Genomic DNA, 15,938 nt, shown 5'->3' with positions numbered 1-15,938 from the left:
TGGCCCAAAGTCACCCAGTAGACTTTCATGCCTAAGGCGAGACTAGAACTCCCAGCCTCCTGGTGATTGGCCCAAAGTCACCCAGTAGACTTTCATGCCTAAGGACTAGAACTAGAACTCCCAGCCTCCTGGTGTTTGGCCCAAAGTCACCCAGCTGGCTTTCATGCCTAAGGCGAGACTAGAACTCCCAGCCTCCTGGTGATTGGCCCAAAGTCACCTAGCCGGCTTTCATGCTTAAGGACTAGAACTAGAACTCCCAGCCTCCTGGTGATTGGCCCAAAGTCATCCAGTAGACTTTCATGCCTAAGGACTAGAACTAGAACTCCCAGCCTCCTGGTGATTGGCCCAAAGCCACCTAGCCGGCTTTCATGCCTAAGTCAGGATTACAACTCGCCATCTCCCACTTTCTAGCCCGGCACCTTAACCACTAGTCCGAACTGATTGGCTAGGAACTCAAGATGTTCCGTCTCCCAAATGCACCAGGGGAGGGTTCGCTTCCGTGGAGTCCAGCGGGGCTTCCTCCAGGAAAAGAGTACAGGGCCCAAACCTCCCCGAGGGCCCAGGCTGTTTGCCCTAAGGGTCCTCCCTCCTGCCACTGCTGTGGCCCACTCTCGGCATCCCAGGGTTTCCCTCGAACTCGGCTGCCTGTTGCCTGTCTGGATGAGCGCCGGGCGGCCGGGCGCAGTCTGAGATAGCAGCTGCCCAGGCCACGTGCTGCAGCACCCGGCGCGTCCCCTGGGCCGGCCGGCCACAATAGAGGCAGGATGGCTTAGCTGGGCTCCCTCGGACAAGGGGGGGGCAGAGCTGCCTTCTGTCTGTCTTCTGCGCGGCCTCCCCCCTCCCCATCACCTCCCATCTGCTGCTGGTGGGGGGCCTTCTCCCTGTCTTAATTGTTTGGATTCTTCCCCCACTCCCAAGTAAGCAAAGTGGGGCTGGGGGGGGGGAGAAGTTTTTCTCTTCCTGGCAGAAGCAGCCCAACTCTTTGGCAGAAAATTGCTGCTGCATTAAAGATAGAAAAAAGAGACAAAACTCAACTTGAGCCCAAATGCTCAAGTATCTGGTCTTTACAAAAAAAAAAAAAATCTTTAAACAAGCCGGCCGGCCTTTTTAACTGCTTTTTCTTTCCTTTTTTTAATTTTCAGCGGCCAGGATCAGAGTGGATCCTACCTATTAAATGTTAAATTAACCTTTTTCTCCCTTTTTTTGTGCACTGTTTTTTTTTTTTTGTTGTCGTTAGTATTGAATGTATGTTTTTGTTTCGTTTTGTTTGTTTTTCAGTTTTGGATTTTTATCTTTTATGGTAAAACAATAAATAACACAAAAGGAACAAGCCGGCCGGGCGATTTAAACATAGATTGAAGGAAGGCATTTTTAACCGGGGCGGGGTGGGGGGGGAAGCAAGGTTTCTGCCCAGTTCCTTCAGATTACTTTGTCTTGTACTGAAAATAAAGATTTGGAAGCCGGAGCGATCGGTTGAAAAGCCAAGTCTGCTCTAATCCAGCCAGGCAACCAAAGGGAATGAAAAGGGACAACAAAACAGGAAACTGGTTTGTTGAACTACTTAATGACTACTTTCCAACTGCTTCTCCCTGTGAGGAATCTGTAATCTTTTTTTTTTTCCTTCTTCTTCTAAGAGCGTGAGACTTTGGAGTATTTGGTACAGGAAAAAGTTCGTCGTCGCTGCTTTAAGAGCAGTTCTCTGAGCAGTTGAGGCAGTTTTCATTATTCAAAGCTCACGCGGTGGGCCTTTCCATTCAGACTGATGCCTGAGCGGTTATAGGCCTCTCCCCATCCGTCACTAGGATTTTAAAAAGGTCCTTTTAGCCTAGTGGCTGCATCCAGACCCTCCATGGCGGCACAGCCAGGAGGCACAACCTGAAAAATACAGTGCCGTCTTTCTCCGAATTGTCCTTGTTTAAAACGAGGCAGGAGGAAAAAGGGTGGAAGGATGAGGGAATGAAGGGGAAGGGCTCCCCTTCTTTGCTCAGCCAGCTGGACTTTTGCCAAGCACTGGAGGAGCCCCAGAGAGTCCATGACGGGGGGGGGGGGAGCTGGCTAGCACCCTAAAATCTCTCTCCCCCTGCCTTTTAGTCAGTTTTCACACTCGTTTTAATTTATCCTTGCCTTTACATTTTAAATTGCTTTAAATATGCTTTGATGTTTTACCTGTACAACACCCAGAGTGTGAAGTGAAGGAGATGGGCAGTTTTAAAAGTAGAGATATAGATAGAGGAGAGGGAGGGAGGGAGGAAGACACACACACACACAGAGAGAGAGAGAGAGAGAGAGACACAGAGAGAGAGAGATCAGTTTTGCTGGCTGGGTAATTCTGGGAGTTGAAGTCCACCCATCTTAAAGTTACCAAGATTGGTTGATACAACATGAAGGTGGGATGGGCGGATGGACAGACAACGTATTGATTGATTGATTGGATGGGTGGGTGGGTGGGTGGGTGGACGGACAGAAGANATGCCTAAGGACTAGAACTAGAACTCCCAGCCTCCTGGTGATTGGCCCAAAGTCACCCAGCTGGCTTTCATGCCTAAGGCGAGACTAGAACTCCCAGCCTCCTGGTGATTGGCCCAAAGTCACCCAGATGGCTTTCATGCCTAAGGCGAGACTAGAACTCCCAGCCTCCTGGTGATTGGCCCAAAGCCACCCAGCCGGCTTTCATGCCTAAGTCAGGATTACAACTCGCCATCTCCCACTTTCTAGCCCGGCACCTTAACCACTAGTCCGAACTGATTGGCTAGGAACTCAAGATGCTCCGTCTCCCAAATGCACCAGGGGAGGGTTCGCTTCCGTGGACTCCAGCGGGGCTTCCTCCAGGAAAAGAGTGCAGGGCCCAAACCTCCCCGAGGGCCCAGGCTGTTTGCCCTAAGGGTCCTCCCTCCTCCCACTGCTGTGGCCCACTCTCGGCATCCCAGGGTTTCCCTCGAACTCGGCTGCCTGTTGCCTGTCTGGATGAGCGCCGGGCGGCCGGGCGCAGTCTGAGATAGCAGCTGCCCAGGCCACGTGCTGCAGCACCCGGTGCGTCCCCTGGGCCGGCCAGCCACAATAGAGGCAGGATGGCTTAGCTGGGCTCCCTCGGACGGGGGGGGGGGGCAGAGCTGCCTTCTGTCTGTCTTCTGCGCGGCCTCCCCCCTCCCCGTCACCTCCCATCTGCTGCTGGTGGGGGGCCTTCTCCCTGTCTTAATTGTTTGGATTCTTCCCCCCACTCCCAAGTAAGCAGAGTGGGGCTGGGGGGGGGAGAAGTTTTTCTCTTCCTGGGAGAAGCAGCCCAACTCTTTGGCAGAAAATTGCTGCTGCATTAAAGATAGAAAAAAGAGACAAAACTCAACTTGAGCCCAAATGCTCAAGTATCTGGTCTTTACAAAAACAAAAAAAAAATCTTTAAACAAGCCGGCCGGCCTTTTTAACTGCTTTTTCTTTCCTTTTTTTAATTTTCAGCGGCCAGGATCAGAGTGGATCCTACCTATTAAATGTTAAATTAACCTTTTTCTCCCTTTTTTTGTGCACTGTTTTTTTGTTGTTGTTGTCATTAGTATCGAATGTATGTTTTTGTTTCGTTTTGTTTGTTTTTCAGTTTTGGATTTTATCTTTTATGGTAAAACAATAAATACTACAAAAGGAACAAGCCAGCCGGGCGATTTAAACATAGATTGAAGGAAGGCATTTTTAACCGGGGGGGTGGGTGGGGGGGGGAAGCAAGGTTTCTGCCCAGTTCCTTCAGATTACTTTGTCTTGTACTGAAAATAAAGATTTGGAAGCCGGAGCGATCGGTTGAAAAGCCAAGTCTGCTCTAATCCAGCCAGGCAACCAAAGGGAATGAAAAGGGACAACAAAACAGGAAACTGGTTTGTTGAACTACTTAATGACTACTTTCCAACTGCTTCTCCCTGTGAGGAATCTGTAATCTTTTTTTTTTTTCTTCTTCTTCTAAGAGCGTGAGACTTTGGAGTATTTGGTACAGGAAAAAGTTCGTCGTCGCTGCTTTAAGAGCAGTTCTCTGAGCAGTTGAGGCAGTTTTCATTATTCTAAGCTCACGCGGTGGGCCTTTCCATTCAGACTGATGCCTGAGCGGTTATAGGCCTCTCCCCATCCGTCACTAGGATTTTAAAAAGGTCATTTTAGCCTAGTGGCTGCATCCAGACCCTCAATGGCGGCACAGCCAGGAGGCACAACCTGAAAAATACAGTGCCGTCTTTCTCCGAATTGTCCTTGTTTAAAACGAGGCAGGAGGAAAAAGGGTGGAAGGATGAGGGAATGAAGGGGAAGGGCTCCCCTTCTTTGCTCAGCCAGCTGGACTTTTGCCAAGCACTGGAGGAGCCCCAGAGAGTCCACGGCGGGGGGGGGGAGCTGGCTAGCACCCTAAAATCTCTCTCCCCCTGCCTTTTAGTCAGTTTTCACACTCGTTTTAATTTATCCTTGCCTTTACATTTTAAATTGCTTTAAATATGCTTTGATGTTTTACCTGTACAACACCCAGAGTGTGAAGTGAAGGAGATGGGCAGTTTTAAAAGTAGAGATATAGATAGAGGAGAGGGAGGGAGGGAGGAAGACACACACACACACACAGAGAGAGAGAGAGAGAGAGACACAGAGAGAGAGAGATCAGTTTTGCTGGCTGGGTAATTCTGGGAGTTGAAGTCCACCCATCTTAAAGTTACCAAGATTGGTTGATACAACATGAAGGTGGGATGGGCGGATGGACAGACAACGTATTGATTGATTGATTGGATGGGTGGGTGGGTGGGTGGGTGGACGGACAGAAGACAGATTGATTCATTGGGTGGGTGGGTGGGTGGATGGAGAGAGAGAGAGAGAGAGAGAGAGATGGAGCCCAAGCAGACAGCCCTCTCACCTGCCCGTCTCCTGGCTCCCCCCAGGACATCTCCTGCCTGAACAGGGACCCGGCCAAGGTGGTGGTGGTGGACTGCAAGAAGGAGGCCTTCCACCTGCAGCCCTTCAACGGCCTGGCCCTCAAGAAGTGGGACGGGAACTCCGACGACCGCACCCTCTTCGACCTCTCGGCTTTCCTCAAAAGTGAGCCTGGGGCAAGACACGAACTCTTCTCTTCCCTTTCCCCTTGCACCAGCTCCTCTCTTCCCCCCTCTGTCCCCCCCCCTTTCCCCTTCCCTGTTTCCCCTTCTATTTGATATTACGATAACTCCTTTCTAAAGAAGCAAGTAGAGGGCTCGCTTTCACGGAAGCCGGCAGGCGAGGAGGAGAGCCTCCCCCGCCACCCTGAGCATCTCCCTTCCCAGATCCAGAGGGAGGTCTGGCCGGGCGGGTGCAGGTGGCAGAGGGCGGGGATGGAGGGAAGCTTGTGCCCGGGCAGGCCGTGCCTGCGGGGGTCCCGAGGCCTCCTCGGAGGGAGGAAGCCGGGCTGCTGGCCTGGTCGCTTTTCCCGGCCTTTGGGCTGGGCCTCACCTGCGGCCCTTGTCGCCTGCAGCCGTTGCCCTGAGCGGAGTGGAAGACGTTCGCTCCGTGCTGGAAAACTATTCCCTGGAGGAAGATCCGCTGGAGGCTTTCAAACGCAGGCAGTCCCAGCTGGAGCAGGTGAGAATCGGGAGGGAACTGCCGGCAGTCCTCGGCTTACGACCACAGTTCAGTCACTAAAAGAACGGTGGTAAAGCCGAGGGCTACCTGTCTCGTGCTGGCTGGGGAATTCTGGGAGTTGAAGTCCACAGCTCTTAAAGTGGACACGGTTGGACACCTCTGGTTGAACCCCTCTGGCTGGGGACAGAGACCCCTGGGTGGGCTGAGGAGGGGTCTGCAGGGCGGGGTGACGGCAGTGCCGGTGTCCTTGCCCCTCCCCAGGAAGAACAGCAGCGTCTCTCCGACCTGACCCAGCACAAGAAGCAGCAGCTCTTCCTGGGCTCGCTGGCCAGCCGGCTGTGGCCTCGCTCCAAGCAGCAGTGACCCTGGCCCCCCTCAGGCCCACGAATGGACTTCTCGGCTGTTCCTGCCCCTCGGACCCCGGCCTCTGGGGAGGGGAGGCTGCAGCAGGAGGGGCAGAGGCTTCGGCCCAACCTCGACGCGGATCGTGGGCTGCAACCTGCCGCCACTTGCCCTCGCCGTCTCCTCCCACCGCGGCATCGTTTCTTTAGACCGAGACTTTGTGGGGTGAGAGTGAGCCTCTCCTCTGCCCTCGGAAGGGGACTGCTGCAGGATGAGGCTCCGGGAGGGCCGGGGAGCCGAGCTCTCCCCCCCCCCGCCTGGGAACGGATCCCGACTGCGGCAGCACGAAAAGGAGGCAAAACTCCAGAAGGAGAAGACGGTCTGTCCAGCGGGCTCTCGCCCCTTGTTATCATGTTCCCATCGGGCGACCGACAGTGCTGTGGGTCAGCCTGCTGGGGTGAACGGAGAGGAATGTTGGGTGTCTTCAGATTAAATGGCCATCTTTCTAAGAGCGGCTTCTGCTCTGTCCGTCGTTTGTGGGACCCTTGGTGCTCTCTCAGCTGGAGGGTTTTCTCACGGACGTTTTATGACCCAAGGAGGTAGCATCATCAGTGCTAGAAGAGAGCGGGTATGTGGAGAGGAGGGAGAGGAGGAGGACTGTGGGGTCCTTGGGCCTCTCTGAGCTTGGTGTTCTTATAGACGTTTTGTGACCCAGCTAGGTAACCTCATCAGTTCTAAAAGAGAGCGGGTATGTGGAGAGGAGGAGGAGGAGGAAGACTGGGGGGGGGTTGCTTTCTTGCAGACGTTTCACTACCCAACTAGGTAACATCATCAGCGCTAGAAGGGAGGGGGGTTGCTCTCTATTTGTGCATGAGTGGCTTGTCCTGTCAGTGTGGGTGGGAGTGTGGTTTTCTTCTTGGTGGTGCCTTAATTAGGCTGTTCCCTACATCAGCCCAGCCTCCCCCCCACACACCCCCACCCTGATCTCTCCCCACTGAAAAATCAGCTGCAGGCCTTTGTCTTGAAGCAGACTAGCTGTAAACAGGAAAGAAATCCAGCTGGAATGTGCTCTGGGGGGGGGAGAATTCCAGCCCTCCGAAGGTGCTTTGTTTCTGATGCATAAACATTGCAGAATTGTTTTACAGTTTTTACAGTCAAAAGGGTTTCTTCTCTCCACATTAAAGCAGCCCCCTCCCCCAAATGTGGCCATTTTAAGATTTGTTGAAGTCCACAAGTCTTAAAAAGGGGCCACGTTTGGAGACCCCTGTTCTGAAGGGGGCAGGTAAGAGAAGGGAACCGGGGGGGGGGCAAAGGGGTCCAGAAGGAGGGGAGCAGGGTTGACCAGCCCATGCTGGTCTCCCCTGCTAGCGAAGAAACATCCCGGCTTCTTCCCCTCCTTGCTGGCAGTGGTCTTTGGGGGCAGGAGAAAGGGGGTGGTCCGCGCATGTGATGAATAAGGGGGTGATGAGGGTGAAAAGTTTGGGGAAGGAACATTGAGAGGGAGGGGGGGGGGTTGTAAAAGTGGCTGGATGCCCTGGGCTAAGAGGAAGGGGGTGCTTGCTTCTAAGTGGGTGGGTGGGCTGCGTGCCTGCAGAAGGTACGGGAGCCACCAAATTTGACGCCTGGAAGCCAGCAATCCACAGCGTTTCTCAATTTTGGCCACTTTAACACACGTGGACTTCGACTCCCAGAATTCCCCAGCCAGCTGTTCTGGGAATTGAAGTCCACCCCTCTTAAAGTTGCCAACTTTGAAAAAGCCCTGGCTTAGGACACAAGCTGGGCAGAAACCTGGAAGGCCATCAGGTCAGAAGATGCCTCCTGGCTAGCTGCCTCGTTGCCAGGCTAGGCCGCTCTGCTCCTCTCCTAGTCACCGAGGCCGATGGAAAATCCCTTTATTTTTTCCTTGACCGGGCCATTCCAGGCCCAGACGGAGAAAAGGAGACCTCCGGTTTCCCTTTCCAGGTGCAACGATCGCCAGAAGGTGATGCGGGAGGAGGGGGACCTGGGGGGCTTCTCCCCTGGCACAGCGACTACCGCAGGGACCCAGAATCGGGGCACCGCGGCATTCTTGGCAAAGACCTGCAGACCTCGCAGGAAAGGCTTTTTGGGGCCGTGGCAGCCGGGAGGAGACGAGGGAGGAGGAAGCCACGGCGGGGGCTGCAGGTGCCGGGAGCCACCTAGATGGAGCTGGGGAGCCATCAAGACGTGGCAGCCAGACGGAGGCTTCTTAGCCCCGGAAATAAGGTGGGGCGGGGGAGGTTGATAATTGAGTAGGTCTGGAGGTGGGGAGGCTGCTCATGTATACTGGATCCTCCAAGGGGAGTCTCCTCCCCTCCTCTTCTCCTTTTTTTCTCCTCCTTCCCCTCCTTTTCTTCCTTTTTTCTTCTCTCTTCTTTTTTTCCCTTCCTCTCCTCCCCCTTTTTCCTGCTTCCTCTCCTCTTCTTTTTTCTCCTTTCCCTCCTTTTTTCTTCTCTTTTCTCCTCTTTTTTCTCCCTTTTTCTCCTTCCTCTCCTCCGCCTCCTCCCTCCCCTTTTCCTGCTTCCTCTCCTCCTCCTCCTCCTCCTCCTCCTCCTCCACCAACTCTCCCTCCCCCCTTCAAATAAACAAGTAAATCCCAAGGTTGCCAAGGCTAGTCTCATTGCTTCCTGTTTGGCCTGGATAATAGATCCACTTCCTGGACCTTTTGACGTTACCTCACCCTTCCCCTCCACTCCGGGAAGAGGAGGAGGAGGAGGAGAAGCTTGAGAACAAGGAGAGGAGATGGCGGGGTGAGGGGCTGCTCCCCTTTCTGCTGCAAAGGTCGCCTTTTGCAAAAGGACCAACAGCAAAGCTCCGAGGAACCTGGTGCTGCTGCATCGGCAGGATGCTGGGCAGGCGTCCTAAAGCCGGTGGGAATGCCCTTCGAGCAGAACCACTTGGGGGATGCCGGAGTGTGGGGCATCCCTATCCTAGGCAGGGTCTTCTCTTAAGTTCCCCATCCACCCTTCGATTCCATGCGCAGGGCAGTCTGAGCCACTGCAGGGCCTCAGTGGAACCTCCGGCCTCTGGTTCAGCTGTGGTTGCTTCCTTGCGTGATCTACTAGGAACACCCAGCTGGCCCTCAAGAATTAGGACAGATCTACGAGATCCTGGTCTCTGGAGCATCCAAGATCGGTGGAGTCGCCTAGATCTTTTGCTCGACCAGCTTGAGGGACGCACGCCCCACATCCCACAGAAAGCACCAAAGCTGATTTCAGTGATTTCGCTTAACAACCGTTGCAAAATCAGGTGCGATTCATTGAACACCCCCCCACACACCTTGCTCAGCAATGAAAAGGCCGGCCTCGGTGGGTAAAGTCCCTGAAAAAGCAGCAGCACAAGGACAGCCGGCCGTTCGGCCTTTTCCTTCGCACAAGCCAGAGGCCGAGCTGCCCGTCAAGGCCCAGGAAGGGTGACGTGTCGTATCGTGTTGTGGTGTCGTATCGTGTGGTGTATCGCAGGTCAGAAAGGTAACTCAACCTGTTGGACCCAAGAAGCGGTTTTTGTTCCCCAGCCGTTCAATTGCCGGAAAGACCGGGGGCACAAGATTGTCTGGGTCAATCATTTCCAGCCTTGTACTCCTAGTGGCTCTGCATTTTCTAAAATAATGGGGAGGGGGCCGGCTGGCTTCTTCTGAGGGGCCTCAGCCATCCCTTCCCCAAGTCCAAGCTGGGCTTGGCAGACAAGCTGGAGACAAAACACCCAGCATTTCCTCCTATTCATTGGCAGCGGAGGGAGTCTGTGCCCGCCCTCTCCTCCTCCTCCTCCTCCTCCGTTGCTCCTTGCCCCCCCACACACACACACATCCCCCTTGCCTTCTTGGAAGACAAGAGGGGGAGGGGGTAGAAGGCCTGAACGTGGAGGGGGCTGGAGGATTCAGAGAACCATGGAGCATTCTGACTTTCTGGTTACTGGGCAGATCCAGATGGAATCGATCAGTAAGGTGATCCTGTGAATATATTTGATTGCCTCCATCCTTTTACTCCTTGCCCCACAACCTGCTCCGAATCTGCGCTTTTTCAAGACGTTTCACTTCTCCAAGAAGCTTCTTCAGTTCTATTATTATTATTATTATTATTATTATTATTATTATTATTATTATTATTATTATTATTATTATTATTAGAACAGGGTTAAAATACAAAATACAAAACCAAATAAAAACGCAAGAAGACATAAAAAGAAAAAAACACAAAACGGTCAGAACATTAAAAAAAGGTGCATCAAAAAAACCAATACATTGTACACATCTTATCCCCTCCAGTTGAATACTGATTAATATATTACTACATTAGTTCCCACCCCTTGCAAAACATGCCCTCCCAGAATTTTTAAACTACTAACCCTATTAACCATTTGTCAACCTGTCTTCTATGTGTCGTATTAGTGACAAAGTAGTAAACAGGAAAAAAATAATAGTAAAACATGAACAACATTAAAGTTCCCTTGTTAACAAACTGTTATTCAAATCTAACCCGCTCATAGAAAATTTAACCAGGGCATCTTAACTATCCCAGATCATCCCAAAAGTTATAAATAGATCGTGCTAGGTCAAAAATCCGCGTTTCTTTCTTAATATCCTCTGAATGAATGAATTAGGACATTCAGTCAGAACTGAAGAAGCTCCTTGGATGAGAAGGGAAAGGTCTTCAAGGAAAAAACAAAGTCCAGTTACTGCCTTTTGGGAAAGCCCCTCTGAGGCTGGGAATCTGCAGATTCCTGAAGGGAAGGGACCCTTTTCTCCTTCCTGACCCTCCCCAGGACCACAAGGGCCACTTCCAAACTGGGATGCCTTGCTGGTGCCCGGCTAAGGAAAGCTGGTGGAGGGTCCAGGGCCTTCTCTAGAGACCCCAACCCTCACCAGCCCACATCCCTGCCCCTCCAACTCGGCCCAAGGGTAGGCAGAGCAAAGGACCGCTTTATCCCTCTCCTGAGGTTACACACCTAGGGGTCCTGATTGTTTTCACAGTTGTGTCCCCCTGCTGCCCCCTCCCCTTCCTTGGGACCCTTCAGGGCTCATTTCAGAGAACCCAGAAGCCAAAAAGGAGGAGCTGTAAATTCTCCCTTGCTGACATCCCTTGGAAGAAGGGCTGGGGGGGGAGAGTTGGAAAGTTGCCCCCAAGAGAATTCTTCAGCATTTCATGCCACGCTGTGGCAGCCCTGATCTCTTTGGGGGGGGGCAGAACATTGCTGCAGTGTGGGAGAGGGGAATATGCTCCCCAAATGGGGACAGTCCAGATGTCGGGGTCCTTGGTGCTTTCCGAGTCTGGGTGGTTTTCTGGCAGACATTTCATGACCCAGGTAGGCAGTATCATCAGTGCTAGAAGAGGAGGTAGTTTGCAGAGAGGAGCAGCAGGAGGAGGATTGGGAGAAGCAGGAGGAGGAAGAGTAGAAGGAGGATTGGGAGGAGGAGGAGGAGGAGGAAGAAGAGAGGAGACCACTTCTTGGCTGCTCTGTGGTGCCGCTTGCGAAGTGTGTCACTCACAGGGCCAGCCAACCCAACGAAAGCTGCCAGGCCCTCCTTGATCCGCTCCGTTCGTTTGTTGTCAAACAGAGACCCTTTTAAAGATGGCAGCTTTCTGCTTCTCCTCGTCCCCCAGGAAAAAGAGCCCTTTTTTTTTGTCGGCCTTTAATTGCCCCTCGTCCTCCTGCGCTGGCAGTGCCAATATTTTGACATGCCCAGCGCCTAATGCAAGACTAATGCTTGTTTACAGCCTGGCGCGGCGGCGGAAGGGAGCCCGGCCCTGGCATCAATGGGCCCATTGAAAGCGGCTTGGCTGCTCTCCCGGGAGAGCGACGCCGGTCTTGCTGACGCTAAGCAGGGCAGATCAGCCCAGCACGGATAGCTGGATCGGCGGCCAGCCGGTCGGTCAGCCTTACGAGGGGGACCAGATGGGAAACGCGACACGGTGCGCCCGATTCCTCTTGAGTGTCATGGAAATCTTGCGAGTGCATTTCTCCGCCCGCCCCCCCCTTCCTATACAGCTCAAGAAATTAGGGGGGGGGTCCCTTCTGAGATACAAGCAGACCTGGACTTACGACCTTAACTGAGCCCCCAAAAAACATCATAAATCGCTTTTTTTTCAGTGCCGTTATAACTTCAGTCACTAAATGAACGGTTGTCAGTCGAGGGTTACCTGAATTTGCCAGATCCCTTTTCCTGCTGGGGGCTCAGCTGCCTCCTACCTGGCGGTTCTCTCGACTGCATCTTCCCCCCCCCCCCCACAATTTCCCCTGCCTCCTTGCTCGGCGCCCCCACCCCTTTGGGAAAAGCAGCCCAAGCTATTAGCTTTCCTTGGACTCAACAGAGCCTGGGATCTTGTCCCCCCCCCCTTTTCATCTCTTCTTGGAGGGGCTTCTGTCCTTGCCTGGGAAACAGGTGTGTTTTTCCTCTGAGCCTGTGGGGGAGCCTCCTTCTCCCCACCAAGTGTCCAGGTGTGAACGTGTGAGTGTGTCTCCTCCTCCCCCCCCCACCCTGAGCATTTCACACTCTGCAGGCACATGGCAGGAATTTGAGTTCACCCCCCCCTTCCCTCCCAGCTCCTCTGACACCTTTCCTGTTGCTTCTGACACCTCCGTCTGGCAAATGCATCGGAGAGGGGGGAGACAGCGGGCCTGTCCTGGGAAAAGCATTAAGGCCTTCTGGGGGGCAGGGCGGGAAATCCCTGACCTTTGGAGCATGGCTGAGTGAGTTCCTTCAAGGGAAGGTGCCGGCCAAAAGAGGTCTGGAAGTCCCTGACATGTCCTTCGTTTGGGGATGATCGTCTTTCCTTTTTTTAAGTTTCTGGTCCTCAAGATGACGGGACTCGGAGCGAGGTCCACAGACTTGGTTCTGTTCTAGGCTCAAGTGTTCAACCCCCCTCACAAAAAGGAGATGAAACGGACACCCCAGTCCTGTATTTATAAGAGCTGTGGAGATCTTTCCTTCACTTGGGAGCGATTGTCCTTCCTGTTTAAGTTTCTGGTCCTCAAGATGATGGGGTTCAGATCACGGTCGGTCGAGAGACTTGTGGATTGGTTCTGCTCCCGGTTTAACTCACTGCTGATCCTATTTAGCAGGAAATAATCCCTTCTGCAGAAGCCGCTTTCTTCTTGGGCTCCTTTTCTGCACTGCGGCCGGACGGGGAGACCTGACTTTGCTAAGGCCCCCCCCTCCCCCTGCACAGAGACGGCGAGAAGGAAGGAGACCAGCGTGGAAGAAGATAAGCAGCTGCGCAGGGCTTCCTACGGTGGGGAGAGCCCAGTCTGGCTTTTCAGACTGCTGGTCAAACTGGTGAGGGGCCTTTGCTCAGAGAAAAGTTTGAGGTCCAGCCATGCAGCGGCTGAAACCAAAGCATCCGTGGAGGTCACCAGATCTTCCTCCACCCCTTTTGAGGCAGAATTTAAATCTCCTGGACCTGTTTCCCCACTGACCCAACTAGGTTACAGCATCCGTGCTAGGAGGGAGGGAGATTGTTGTCTGGTTTGTCTCCTTTCTAGCACTGATCATGTTACCTAGTTGGGTCATGAAACGTCTGTGAGGAAACCACCAAGCTCAGAGGGGCTCCAAGGACCCCACAGTCCTCCTCCTTCCTCTTCTTCCTCCATCTCCTCCTTTCTTTTGCTTCCTCTTCCTCCTCTATCATCTTCCTCCTCCTTCTGCTCCTCCTCTTTTTCCATTAAACCCCAAAGAAACGTTTCTGATTTGATCTTTGTATTCACTTTAAGACTCTTCTGTATGAAAATATGACTCCTGCTCCGATATTTCTTCGCTTGTCCACCATAAATGATAAAAAGTCCCTTCTTTACATTGGCGTTTCCTCCTCCTCCTCCTCCTCCTCCTCCTCCTTTCTGAGGGCGTGTGTAGTTTTTCCTATTCTCCTCTTACTTTTACCTTTTGCCCTGGTAGGAAGGCTGGGCATAAACAAAATAAATGCATACCTTTCGTGATTTATTTATTTTTAATTTATATTTATTTATTTTCACAGGAAAAGTCAACGATGACAATTTATTCATCACGAGATGCCAACAATCATTACGGCCGGCTGGCACGTTGTGATCTTGAATGGATTTTGAGCGTCTCCCGCAATTTTCAATTGGGATTCATCGCGTGCCATTAATTAATGGGAGGGACTCCATTTGCCAAGCTAGCTTGCTTTCCGTTCCTTGATTAATGTGAACATCAGCCTTCCAGAGGTGTCCTCAATTTACAACGGTCTGTTTAGAGACCGTTCAAAATTACAGCGGTACCGAAAAAAGGGACTTACCACCATTTTTCACGCTTACGGCCGTTGCAGCATCCCCACAGTCACGTGATCAACATTCAGACGCTTGACGACTGACTCATATTTATGACGGTCGCAGCGTCCCAGGGTCACGTGATTCCCCTTTTGCGACCTTCTCACCAGCAAAGTCAATAGGGGGAGGCCGTACTCACCTAACAATTGTGTTGCTAACTTAGCAGCTGCAGCGATTCACTTAACAAGTGGGGCAAGCGAGGCCGTAAAACGGGGCAAAATTCACCTGACAGCAGGTATTATGGGCTCCATTGTGGTCGTAAGTCGAGGACTCCCTGTAGGGACTCAGTCCTTTGCAGCAGGAAAGAGACGCTGGGGGGGGGGTTTAAAGTCGAAGCCATCAGCACGTCATAAATCCTATTTTACAGTTATGGACGGGGTTAACCAAATTAATTTGGTGGAGAACCGCATTGCTTTGAACGCAGCCGACTGCATCAGCCCCCCCCCTCAATTTCAACAAGTCCATGGCTGGCAAAGGGGGGGGGAAGAAAGACTCCGGAGGGGGGGCAGGTGTTGCTATTAGCATACAGCTGATGCGTCCCTGCTGCCGCCCCTCCCCCAGCCCTTTCAAGGGAAGACAACCGGGCAGTCGGTGCCCCTCCCGGCTGACCCCCCCCCCTCAGCTCTTTCAGGGCTTGGACGGGGGTCTTTGTCAGGTCGCTGCGGGTTGCAATACAGGCAAACTGGCTTTGCCCGGAAGGGACCCACTTGCCCGGCCTCAAGAGCGAATTTGCTCTGGTTCTGGGATTCGCGCCCGCTGAGCCCCACAAGCCATTTGCACACAAGGCTGCGGGTTCAACACACGGGGGGGGGGCGTGAAGCAGACCCCCCACTTTGCAGGGGGGGCAGCCATGGGGTGCCCTGGACTTGTGGCCAGAGGGCAGAGCAGACCCCCCCGAAACCTTTCAGGGATTGTTGGCTGGAGTTGAAAACGAGCTCCTCTGCCCCCCCCAAGAAACCCACGTCAGTTTGGGGGCGCCTTTCGCTCTTCTGCAGCCGCGGCCCCCCCTGCAACGGGGCGGCTGTCAAGGGAGGAAGAGGCGCGGGGCCTTTCGGGCGCAGGGACTCTTCCCAAGCCAGACCTGACGGCTGCCGGGAGTTCGGCAGGTGCGGCTTTCCTCGGAAGGCTCCACCGGTTGGGTCGCTGCCTACCAGGAGCGGCAGAGGCGGAAACCAAGCGGGGGGGGGGCTTCGAGCCAGAGGGGGACCCCGCGCCCTTCTCCCCCCGCAAAGCCGGGCAGCAGCCCGAGGGCGGGGCGTGGGCGTGGCCAGGGGCGGGGAGGGGCGCGGGGGGCGTGGTCGCGGCGTCCGGCAGATAAAAGGCCGGCCGGGGTCGCCCTCCGCCACTCCGACCCTCCGCTCTGCGCCGCTCCCGTCCCGCGGCCGCCTCTCCGCCTTCGCCGCGCCTCTTAGGATCGCGCCCAGGATTGCTCCGGCCCCCGCAGGCAGCTTGATGGCTCTCCGCCTCGCCGCCGCCGCCGCCGCCGCCGCCCCCCTCCTGCTGCTGCTCCTGCTGCTGCTCGGCGCCCCGCCGGTAAGTGCGCTGCGCGGCCCGCGATCCTCCGTCGGGATGCGCCGAGCGGGCAAAGTCCGTCTGGCGGTCGCAAGCCCGAGGCGCGCCTCCAGGAGCGGCGCGGGCTGGTTCCACCGCTGCGCCCCGACGAACCCTCCGTCCCGCGGGCGCTTTCGCCGTCGGAGCCCCCGCGCTCCCTCTTGGCATGCGGCGCTCCGGAGCGAGCG

The 15,938-nt window shown here is 54.1% G+C and overlaps 1 protein-coding gene across 1 annotated transcript in view; it reads left to right on the top strand.

Annotated features, from left to right (window-relative positions):
• The window catches only part of TIMM50 (translocase of inner mitochondrial membrane 50), a 24,876-nt gene extending 18,951 nt beyond the window's left edge, over window positions 1-5,925 (top strand). The window contains exons 10-12 of the mRNA XM_029285051.1: window positions 4,890-5,046; window positions 5,456-5,562; window positions 5,824-5,925. Coding sequence (XP_029140884.1) covers window positions 4,890-5,046; window positions 5,456-5,562; window positions 5,824-5,925 — 366 coding nt within the window. The remainder of the gene's footprint in view (window positions 1-4,889; window positions 5,047-5,455; window positions 5,563-5,823) is intronic.
• The last annotated feature ends 10,013 nt before the right edge of the window (window positions 5,926-15,938 follow it).

This window comes from Protobothrops mucrosquamatus, unplaced genomic scaffold, assembly GCF_001527695.2.
Source record: "Protobothrops mucrosquamatus isolate PMUCROS unplaced genomic scaffold, P.Mucros_1.0 scaffold1232, whole genome shotgun sequence".
Classification (NCBI taxonomy): domain Eukaryota; kingdom Metazoa; phylum Chordata; class Lepidosauria; order Squamata; family Viperidae; genus Protobothrops; species Protobothrops mucrosquamatus.
This window is presented reverse-complemented; position numbering and strand designations above follow the sequence as displayed.